Raw genomic sequence first — 11,886 nt, forward strand, 5'->3', positions numbered from 1 at the left:
CGATTAAAAATTTTAATCTAATTAATTAGAGGCTTTGTAATTAATTAATCGAAATTAATCGCATTTTAATCGCATGTAAATATTTGACCTGAGAACAGTGAGAATTAAGATTTTTACATGGATTTTTAGTATACCATTGAATAATGACTGAATACATAAGCTTAAGCAACAAAATATTGTTTATTTTTGTTCAACCAAGTCCAACAGACCAGTACAATATTGCCATTAAAAGTGTAGCAAGAGGCACGTTCTTTAACGAGTCTTTCATTCCGAGAACTCTGCTCTTGTGTTTGCTTAATTATGCATTTAAATTTTAATGACCAAACCTATCATTATAAATGTTGCTGCACATGGAATATAACGCGGATAACATTTAAAAAATAGTTTTTATCAGGTTACACACTGATTATTTATCACTCAAACCCCTTTCTCTACCTGTCCGTTGGTCGCGTATATCCTCCATGTTTGTAGTTTTTTAACACTTTTTATGCGTGTTTGTAGTTCTAATCGAATCCTCGTTCACGGCGCAGTGTGTTGCGGGCAATATAAGCAGTTAAGAGTGTGCATTGATCGTTAAGTAGTAGACCATCCGGGAATCTTTGGAATACTTTTTAAACATACTACGATTTGGGACATACAATACTATTTTGGCTTGTCTGAACGCTAGTTTGTGCTCCAGTATAATCGTTCCGCCGAATCTCATCTAGTGAGAAACGTTCCGCGGTGCAAAACGTATTGCGATTAAAATGCGTTAAAAAATTTTAACGCGTTATTTTTGTGTAATTAATTAATCTAAATTAACGCGTTAAAGTCCCGGCCCTAATATATATATATATATATATATAAATATATATAATAAATAATACATTTATTTATATATGTATTATAACATCAGAACATTAAAATAATTATATGTTTTAAATGCTATAATATAATATTAATATTTATATATGTACCAGTGTTATAATTCACTGTAATAAACAGCAATATTATAGAGTTAAAAATAAGCATTTTGAATTGTTATGCAAACAAACTGATATTAAATTGGAAAAATGCCTTGAGTATCACAGACTACATTTTGTTTAGTTCTGTTATTCTGTTTTACATAACTGAGATATGAAGCTATATCATTAAGCCCTGCGACTCTAATGCCGCCCACCCCAGACCTTCATTTGTTTGCTCTGACAGACCTGCGGTTCCAAGGAAGAGGAGCACGGTGATCCAGTAAACCCAGAAGAGCATGAGCGTGAGGAAGGTCCAGAAGGGCTGCAGGGCCAGCAGAGGCAGATAGGTGAACACTTTACCGGCCACGTGAAACAGAGCGATGGTGAGCGCCACACGCTTCCTCATGAAGAACATCAGCAGCAGCAGAATCACCTGAGATGTACCAGCAATAAAATATTACATATTTGCATATTAAAAGTTCTGTTTATATAACAGTATGCAACTCCAAACGTACAGTGAAGACAGTGGCAGCGATGGCGTAGATGAGCAGGGCTTTCTGGTTGTCTTTGGCCACCTCCAGTTCCACAGCCGGGAGAGTGGCGTTCACAGATTTGGACTGATCCACATACAGCCACCACAAGATCCCCGTCCCACCTGCAACAAACAGTGATTATGACCTTCAGCTTTTCACAGTGGGTGCTTGTCCTTTTAGTTATTTCTATGTAATACAGTCTCACCAATCGACCCAGCCACCACCACAGCTGTGAGAATCCAGACCAGAACCAAGGAGATGTAGCGGATCACAACCATCAGGATCAGAGACAGAACTGCAGCACAAACAAAAGACAGAATGGTGTTTAACTTCTGCAAATCAGTTATTATAAAACTAAAATAAAACCAAAAAAAAAAAAAAGTAATACTTAAAACATAAACTGAAAAAAAAATAAAACTCTTATTTCAGGTAGTTGTAAAACTATACAGATATATAATAAAAACAAAAACGAATAAAATGACTAAAACACAAGACAAATTAATCAAACAAATTAACTTAAAATATATATTTAGCTAATAATTAATAAAAATGGACAAAAACTATTAAAATAATATAATTCATTTAAAAAACTAATACAATTACTAAAACACAACACATTAATAAAACAAATTAATTTTAGCTTTAAAAATCAAACTAGCTAGTAATTAATAAAAACTGACAAAAATAAAAATAAATAAATAATAAAATTAAATGACTAAAACAACACAAATTAATAAAACTATAGCTGTAATTAATAAAAACTGACAAAAATAATACAATTAATAAAAATAAAAATTAATAAAATGACTAACATGCAACAAAAAATAATAAAACTAAAATTTACTTTAGCTTCAAAAATCAAACCTTAGCTAGTAATTAACAAAAACTGACAAAAAATACAGACGTTTAATAAAAACAAAAATGAATACAATTATGAAAACAGAACAAAAAGAAAGTTGTTTATATATAAGAAAGTTTAAATTGAAGCACTAAAATGTGTATAAATATATAAAATAACAATAAATTCAATAAAAAATAAAAACTACATAGTAATGTTTAATAAGAAGCAAAAATTTGAAAAACACAATATAAGAAAAAATACTAAAACTAACTCAAATTAAGTTAAATTAGCTCAAATTCAGCTAGTTGCCCAGGAAACATTGGTGACATTTTTATTTAGTTGAACTTGTTCTAAAACTAATAAAACTTAAATAAAAAAGTAATAAAACTATATAGACATATTAAAAAAAAAGAAAAATAATCAATCAAAAAAAAAAAAAAAAAAACTAAAAATACATAAATAAAAAATAACTAGGATTAAAATAGCACTGATGCAATTCAGGTTTTATATTTAATATAATGTATCATTGAGACTATTATTTTCCGTTTTCATTTTAATGTACTAGTCATTTGTTGTGTTTCGATTTATTTATTCGTTTTCTTTTCTTTATGAAGGTAAGACTTGAGAGATGTTAATGGAAGTTTTGAGCATTGTAATTTGTACTAATGTTGGTTTCATAAGTTTTCATGAGAACAGCCCCATGTAATAAGCTGACCGAGTGCAAGCAGACACAAGCCCATGATGATCTCTTTGGATGTCATCACTCCAGCGATGACCCGGTGCACCACGCTGTTGTCACTGATGAAAGTAATGAAGGCCTCTGCAAACTTGGCATAGCAGGAAATGTCCACAGGCATGCAGCGGTGAAACACTGGTAAAGATGCACTGCAGAAAGAAATGACAAAATATTTTTGATCGAATAAATGCAGCCCAAGAGACTTTCAACAACACACTTCTAAACAGTAATGCGTAATAACATTAGTTTAGTCAATTTTTAGGTGAGCACTAGGATAAACATTACCTCAGAGCTACAGACATGAACTAAAAGAAACAAAACTTCCAGAACAAAAATTTACTTCATAAAGAAGGAAAACATTTCAGGATTTTTCTCCATATAGTGGACTTCTATGGTGCCCCAGAGTTTGAACATCCAAAATGCAGTTTAAATGCAGCTTCAAAGGGCTCTAAACGATCTCAGCCAAGGAAGAAGGGTCTTATCTAGTGAAAAGATCAGTTATTTTCTTTAAAACAATTACAATTTAAATACTTTTTAACCTCAAACGCTCATCTTGTCTAGCTCTGTGTGTATTCCGGTTCAAGACAGTTAGGATATGTCGAAAAACTCCCATTTCATTTTCTCCTCCAACTTCAAAATCGTCCTGCATCGCTGTTTTACCTTTTTTCGTAAAGGGTGTTTGAACTTCTTTGCATGTTCACTTTGTAAAAACTGGGTCAGTACTTCTGCAGCGATGTAGGATGATTCTGAAGCTGGAGGAGACAATGAGATGGGAGTTTTTCGACATTCCCTAACTGTCTTCAACCAGAATACAGAGTTCCAGCAGAGCTAGACAAACGAGCGTTTGAGATTAAAAAGTAAATAAATTGTGCATTTTATTTAAGAAAATAACCAATCTTTCCACTAAATAAGACCCTTTTTTCTCAGCTGGGATCGTTTAGAGTCCTTTGAAGCTGCATTTAAACTGCATTTTGGAAGTTCAAACTCAGGGGCACCATAGAAATCCACTATATGGGTTTTTCGACATACTCTATCTGTCTTGAACCAGAATACACAGAGTTCCTGCAAATCTAGACAAACGAGTGTTTGAGGTTAAAAAGCATATATATTGTGCATTTTATTTAAGAAAATAACCAATCTTTCCACTAAATAAGACCCTTTTTTCTCGGCTGGGATCGTTTAGAGTCCTTTGAAGCTGCATTTAAACTGCATTTTGGAAGTTCAAACTCAGGGGCACCATAGAAATCCACTATATGGGTTTTTCGACATACTCTATCTGTCTTGAACCAGAATACACAGAGTTCCTGCAAATCTAGACAAACGAGCGTTTGAGGTTAAAAAGCATATATATTGTGCATTTTATTTAAGAAAATAACCAATCTTTCCACTAAATAAGACCCTTTTTTCTCGGCTGGGATCGTTTAGAGTCCTTTGAAGCTGCATTTAAACTGCATTTTGGAAGTTCAAACTCAGGGGCACCATAGAAATCCACTATATGGGTTTTTTATTTAAGAAAATAACCAATCTTTCCACTAAATAAGACCCTTTTTTCTCGGCTGGGATCGTTTAGAGTCCTTTGAAGCTGCATTTAAACTGCATTTTGGAAGTTCAAACTCAGGGGCACCATAGAAATCCACTATATGGGTTTTTCGACATACTCTATCTGTCTTGAACCAGAATACACAGAGTTCCTGCAAATCTAGACAAACGAGCGTTTGAGGTTAAAAAGCATATATACTGTGCATTTTATTTAAGAAAATAACCAATCTTTCCACTAAATAAGACCCTTTTTTCTCGGCTGGGATCGTTTAGAGTCCTTTGAAGCTGCATTTAAACTGCATTTTGGAAGTTCAATCTCAGGGGCACCATAGAAATCCACTATATGGGTTTTTTATTTAAGAAAATAACCAATCTTTCCACTAAATAAGACCCTTCTTTCTCAGCTGGGATCGTTTAGAGTCCTTTGAAGCTGCATTTAAACTGCATTTTGGAAGTTCAAACTCAGGGGCACCATAGAAATCCACTATATGGGTTTTTTATTTAAGAAAATAACCAATCTTTCCACTAAATAAGACCCTTCTTTCTCAGCTGGGATCGTTTAGAGTCCTTTGAAGCTGCATTTAAACTGCATTTTGGATGTTCAAACTCAGGGGCACCATAGAAATCCACTATATGGGTTTTTCGACATACTCTATCTGTCTTGAACCAGAATACACAGAGTTCCTGCAAATCTAGACAAATGAGCGTTTGAGGTTAAAAAGTATATAAATTGTGCTTTTTTTTTTAAATAACCAATCTTTCCGCTACATAAGACCCTTCTTTTAGAGCCCTTTAAAGCTGCATTTAAACTGCATTCTGGAAGTTTCATAGAAGTCCACTATATGGAGAGAAATTCTGGAATGTTTTCCTTAAAAAATATATAATTTCTTTACAGCTGAAGAAAGAAAGACATGAACATCCTGGATGATTAAGGGGGGCAGGTACATTATTTGTAACGTTTCTACCTTGGATGGACAGGAAGTGTTGGGCATTTCGTAGCCCTACTAGGGTGAGTTGAATATGTGTCTCGTTGTATGTCATAGGAGCATAAATCAGATCCTATAGATAAAAACACAGAAAAACAAAACAACATTAATCATAAATCAACTATTTACCTTTCATGACATTCGGCTGTATATGACAGCTTACCATTCACTGCTGAGAACTTTGTGAGATCCTCGTACGTCTTCAGCTCGGCGTCTGGACACTTCGAGACGCACAAAGCCACAGATTTAATTTTTCGCCCCAGTATGTCGATGTTACAGGGGTCCAGGAAAAACACATATCTGTGAGAAAACCATTGAACAGACGGTCATTCAACTTCTGTAAAATCACTGAATCAATGTACATATCTACAGAGGAAGCAGCTCTGTTTCACACACTTTCTAGAGGTGTGGTCGCGGCCGCTGAGCTCTATTCCTGGGATTTTGGCATTCTTCTGACCACAGGTGTTCCCGTAGCTATCGTACCCTGAAATGAGTCTGGAGGCGGCTCCTGTGGCTATAGCGAAGCCACAGATGCAGAGCTGCCATAGAAACACAACACGGGATCAGGACACGGGACACAAGCAGTAGCAAATATTAAACATGTTATAAATGGACAACATTTGCTCCAGAACTGGTTTTGAGGTGCAACTGAAATCATTTAACCCTCCCAAAGACTGCAGTATTTTACAAATACAAGCTTTTCTGAAAATCCAGGGCCTTATAAAAATGCATCTACAATAGATTACTTGCATATTAAAAGTGATAATGCCAATATATAATGTAATGTTTTTGAGTTATAGGATTTTTTCATAACAGCTGTGTCACAATTATTCAACCCCTATTCAACATTGCTGTTTTAAGTTACTTATTTTAACGGTAAGGAACAAAATTGCCTTAAAACGCAGTTAAGCCATTAGAAATTCTGTTAAAACAAAACTGAATTAGCTTTGAGTGTTACACATACATACATTTAGCCCATGCATGTGTTGAAGTTGAGTAGCAAATATGGTAAAGTCAACAGAGCTCTCACAAAAGCTATTGAGAAGAAATTGTTTATTATATTAGAAATTCTAAAATCTAATAAAGATTTCCAAGACATTAAGGCCTGGTTTCATAGACAGGGCTTAGCCAAAGCCAGGATTAGACCATAGTTCAATTAAGACTTTTAAGTAACTTTTATAATCATGCCTTGGAAAAAACATCACTGGTGTGCATCTTGAAACAAAACAAAGGCACTGATATATTTTAAGATCAGTCAGTGCAAGTTTCCTTCAGTTAAAACAGGTCAGACTTACATTTTAGTCTAGGACTAGGCGTAAACCTTGTCTGTGAAACCGGGGGTAAAAGTTCCCAAAGAGCTGGCAGCCTTACTCCTTTGAGGGTGTTGAACAAAAAAAAAATCACAATATCATAAAATGTTTGATCAGAGCAACTGAGAAAACCCTGCAATGTACAGCCAAAGACTTGCAAGACGACCCAACAAAAGAAGGAATATTTCAATGCAGAGTACAGGATGAACACTAGACAAGCATGGCCTTCATGTTGAGACATCTTGCCGACTACTACTCTTGACCAAGAAGAACAGAAAGGCAGAATTGTACATGCTAAAATTCATTTGTATAGACCTGTGGAGTTCTGGAAGAAGGTTTTATGGAGTGATGTGACCAAACTAGAACCTTTTGGACCTATAGATCAGTGGTATGTCTGGTGCAAAAACGCAGAAGAACACCATCCTCATCGTCAAACATGGAGGTGGATCAGTCCTGTTATGGGGTTGTTTACTGTAGCAGGGAGTGGAAAACATGAAGGATATCTTGATTTCTTTGAAGTATCAGGCCATTCTGGCAAGAATTGTGATGCCTTTAATGCAAAGACTGAAGCTTTTCTGTAGGACAATACTCTCAAAGCGTACATCCAAATCTACTTATGCTTGGTTCAGGGATCAGTCATAATAATGCTCTTGAGTGGCCTGTTTAGTGTCTAGATTTAATTCTTATTGGAAATATATTGTTGAATTTGAAGAAAGCAGTGGCAAAGCAGGCACCAAAACCAAGCGAAAACCAAAGATTATTGGTGATCTAAATGCTTTTTCAGGTGAGGAATGGGCCAAGATTGCAGTAGAGTGCTGACGGAAGCTTCTAAGCACTTCCAAGCCAGCGTTTATTGGTGGTTTTAAGGAATAAAAGATTCTGCACAAAACGTTACCTTTGGAGGTTGAATAATTTTGAACATAAACGTTTAGAGCCGTTTATTTTATTTTTTCGTTATCCATCAATTTACATTCTCAGAAATAGTACTCAAATGTGTTCTAATAAATTTTCTCTCTAGTGTACTGATGCCTTTGTTGAATTGGTTTCACAAAATGTAGTTCTCTGCAGCAAAATGTCTTGCAGGTTAAAGAGGTTGAATAATTTTGATTGCAACTGTATATGAAGGCACTTACCATACAAAAACAGACAGCATGCTGTCCAATTAATACAAATACTTAAGTTGAACCAATTAAATACATTTCATTTAAACACTTACAACCGTTACGCGAATATTGATTTGACAGGTCCGTTTTCCTACCATGCCGACATTGAAGAGGATGAACAGGAGCAGCCATGGTATATCCGTGCACTTCCTCTGCTCTAAGGGTTTCCACTCACGTGTTTTCTGTAAACGGGAAGTTGACATAGTTGATGTGACACATGCAAACTCTCTTTTAACATAAAAAATAGCTAAATAAATAAATAAATGTGACCCTGGACCAAATAACCAGTCAAAAGGCTAAATTTTTTGAAAATGAGATTTAAAATTAACCAAAATCACCTTTAAAGTCATCCAAATGAAGTTTATAGCAATGCATATTAATAATCGAAAGTTAAGTTTATATATATTTACGGCAGGAAATTTACAAAATATCTTCATGGAACATGATCTTTACTTAATATCCTAACAATATTTGGCATAAAAGGAAAACTTATACAATGTATTTTTGGATATTGCTACAAATATACCCATGCAACTTAAGACTGGTTTTGTGGTCCATTGTGACCAGCAGTGTCATTTTAGTATTATTTATATACATGATTTAGTACTTTTATATTTTCAGTTATTTTAAATTTCAGTTTCAATTTTAAGTTTTAATAATTCTGTTATGTGCTTTTTAAAAAAATATTTTTTACACTTTAACCTGTTTAATATAAAAGTTACTTTATTTCACTTAGCTGCAAATATAGTATTTTAAAACTGAATTTAAATTTATACACACTGTCAATCAAAAGTTTTTGAACACTAAGATTTTTAATGTTTTTTAAAGAAGTCTCCTCTGCTCACCAAGCCTGCATTTATTTGATCCAAAGTACAGCAAAAACAGTCACAATTGGAAATATTTTTACTATTTAAGATAACCGTTTTCTTTTTTAATATATTTTAAAGTGTAATTTATTCCTGTGATCAATGCTAAATTTTCAGCATCATTACTCCAGTCTTCAGTGTCACATGATCCTTCAGAAATCATTCTAATATGATTTGCTGTTCAAGAAACATGTTTTATTATTATTATTATCAGAATTTAAAACAGTCAAGTACATTTTTTCAGGACTTTGTAATTTTATACACCATACCATTCTAAAGCCAGTATAAGTAAAGTCAGTATAATTTTTTTTTCAAATAATACTTTTATTTTGCAAGGATGCTTTAAATTCATCAAAAGTGATGATAAAGACATTTGTAAAGTTACAAATGATTTCGGTTTCAGATAAATGCTGTTCTTCTGAACTTTCTATTCGATTTCTATTTCTATAAAGTTATTTTAATTTGTAAAAATAATTTAGAATTTTAATGTTTTTCCTGTACTTTAAATCAAATAAATGCAGGCTTGGTGATCAGAAAAGACTCTTGCTGTTAAAACTATTTTATTTCAGCTTCATTTCAATTCACGAAGTTAATAGTTTTAGGTAATAATAATATTAACATCAGTCGCAGTTTCCAAAACGACAAGCTTCTCTTTTTATCCTAAAATCTTATTGTTGGGAAGAGTTCAACTGCACAAAACACGAAAACACAATGAAAGCATCGTAGTGAATGAATGGGACTGACTAAACACACCTCACTCGTTCTCAGTAAAACCCGGAAATGAGCTTTACATTGTTGACAAATAAAGTTCTAAAATGATTTATTATTATTCTGGTGTGATGAAGGCGTTCGGCTCAATAGCTCCCTGTATAAAGTACACAGCCCTTATATTTAATAAATCAACAAGACCCTTGCTTGCTTATGAGTTACTGTAATTATGAGTGTTTGCTCTTGCGCTCACGCTCATAACTTAATGCAATGCATGTAGCAGTCAAAGTTAAAAAGTTTCCAGTTGTCAATCAGCATGCATTTACACGAATTGTGTTTTATATGATGTCTTACCTGTGTGCTACCGCAGCATCCCATAATTCCTGAGTTGGCGAGAATCACAAACACACATGAAACAGATACTATTGGCTAAATCAGGGAGTTGGCAGCGTGTGATCAGCGTGTCCTGCAGCAATTTCGGAAGAATGCAGTGTAAAAGTTGCACATTGGTAATAAATACGCGTAAATACCCTTAGAAACAAACACGCGTCCGCTATGGCAATCACGCATGAATATAAAACACAGTCAAGCCGCTACTGTTAGTAAATGGATTAGGATCTGTTTTTTCAGGATCTGACGTGCTGTAATTCTCCCTTGCGAATTCCGTGACAAGGTGAAGGCGGAGCTGTCCTGTCCTCCTCCTCCTCCTCCTCCTTCGTCTTTGTCACACTGGAAAGCATTGAACTAAGATCAGATATTGTACACTCCAGTTCCGTCAGTGTGACATTTTTGTGAGCTACTCGAGTTTGACTGTCCATACTCGAAGACAGATTAATAATAGAGCACGTTTCACGTTTGTTATGCTAGTTTTGTCATTGAAGGAATCTTGAATGCGCCTTTGAACAGATTCTTTGTAATGATTCGGTTCATATGATTCGAACTTTGTGAATCACTCGAGTGCAATGGATTGATTTTAACATATTAATCTTATTTCTCTTGAGTGTTAACTACGATAGACGTTGTTTAGGTGAAAACAATACAATATTGGACACTGCTGACACACCTTATTGGGAACTATTTTATAACACACACTACCAGCCAAAAGTTTTTGAACAGTAAGATTTTTAATGTTTTTTTTTTAGTGAACTCCCTTCTGCTCACCAGTTATTTGATGCAAAGAAACGCAAAAGCAGTAGGCTAATATTGTGGAACATTTTTACTATTTAAATTAATTGCTTTCTATATGAATACATTTTAAAATGTAATTTATTCCTGTGTTTTCAAAGCTTCATTTTTAGCATCATTACTCCAGTTTTCAGTACACGGTCTTTCAGAAATATTTCTGATATGCTGATTTGCTTATTTTTTATTTTATTTCATTTTGTTCAGGTTTCTTTGATGAACAGAAAGTTCAGAAGAACAGCGTTTATCTGAAATAGAAATCTTTTGTAACATTATAAATGTCTTTATCATAACTTAAAAGCATCCTTGCTAAATAAAAGTATTAATTTCTATAATTCCCCCCCCCCCCAAAAAAAAAATTATACTGTCTCCAAGATTTTGAATGGTATGGTGTTTAATGTTACAAAAACTTTCTATTTAAATGTTTTAAAATGTAATTTATTCCTGTGATTTCAAAGATACATTTTTAGCATCATTACTCCAGTTTTCAGTGCTACATATCCTTCAGAAATGTTTCTAATATGCTGATTTGCTGCTCAAAAAATGTATTATTACTAATAATATGTTGAAAGCAGCTGAGTAGAATTTTGTTCAGGTTTCTTTGATGGATAGAAAGTTCAGAAGAACAGCGTTTATCTGAAATAGAAATCTTTTGTAACATTATAAATGTCTTTATCATAACTTAAAGCATCCTTGCTTAATAAAAGTATTAATTTCTATAATGTCTTTCCCCCCAAAAAATTATACTGTCTCCAAGATTTTGAATGGTATAGTGTTTAATGTTACGAAAACTTTCTATTTAAATGTTTTAAAATGTAATTTATTCCTGTGATTTCAAAGATACATTTTTAGCATCATTACTCCAGTTTTCAGTGCTACATATCCTTCAGAAATGTTTCTAATATGCTGATTTGCTGCTCAAAAAATGTCGAAAACAGCTGAGTAGAATTTTGTTCAGGTTTCTTTGATGAATAGAACGTTGATGAAAAAAGAACAGCATTTATCATATAACATTATAAATGTCTTTATCATGACTTATGATCAATTTAAAGCATCCTTGCTAAATAAAAGTATAAAT

General features: G+C 33.7%; 1 protein-coding gene across 1 annotated transcript in view; it reads right to left on the minus strand.

Moving 5' to 3' along the window:
• The window catches only part of slc44a1a (solute carrier family 44 member 1a), a 14,609-nt gene extending 4,334 nt beyond the window's left edge, over positions 1–10,275 (minus strand). Inside the window, exons 1-9 of the mRNA XM_073842551.1 lie at positions 9,981–10,275; positions 8,148–8,234; positions 5,976–6,118; positions 5,743–5,879; positions 5,559–5,652; positions 3,034–3,203; positions 1,683–1,772; positions 1,460–1,599; positions 1,195–1,377 (exon numbers count right to left, since the gene is read on the minus strand). Coding sequence (XP_073698652.1) covers positions 1,195–1,377; positions 1,460–1,599; positions 1,683–1,772; positions 3,034–3,203; positions 5,559–5,652; positions 5,743–5,879; positions 5,976–6,118; positions 8,148–8,234; positions 9,981–10,004 — 1,068 coding nt within the window. The 5' untranslated portion in view covers positions 10,005–10,275. The remainder of the gene's footprint in view (positions 1–1,194; positions 1,378–1,459; positions 1,600–1,682; positions 1,773–3,033; positions 3,204–5,558; positions 5,653–5,742; positions 5,880–5,975; positions 6,119–8,147; positions 8,235–9,980) is intronic.
• Positions 10,276–11,886: the final 1,611 nt, after the last annotated feature.

Source organism: Garra rufa, chromosome 6, assembly GCF_049309525.1.
Source record: "Garra rufa chromosome 6, GarRuf1.0, whole genome shotgun sequence".
Classification (NCBI taxonomy): Eukaryota; Metazoa; Chordata; class Actinopteri; order Cypriniformes; family Cyprinidae; genus Garra; species Garra rufa.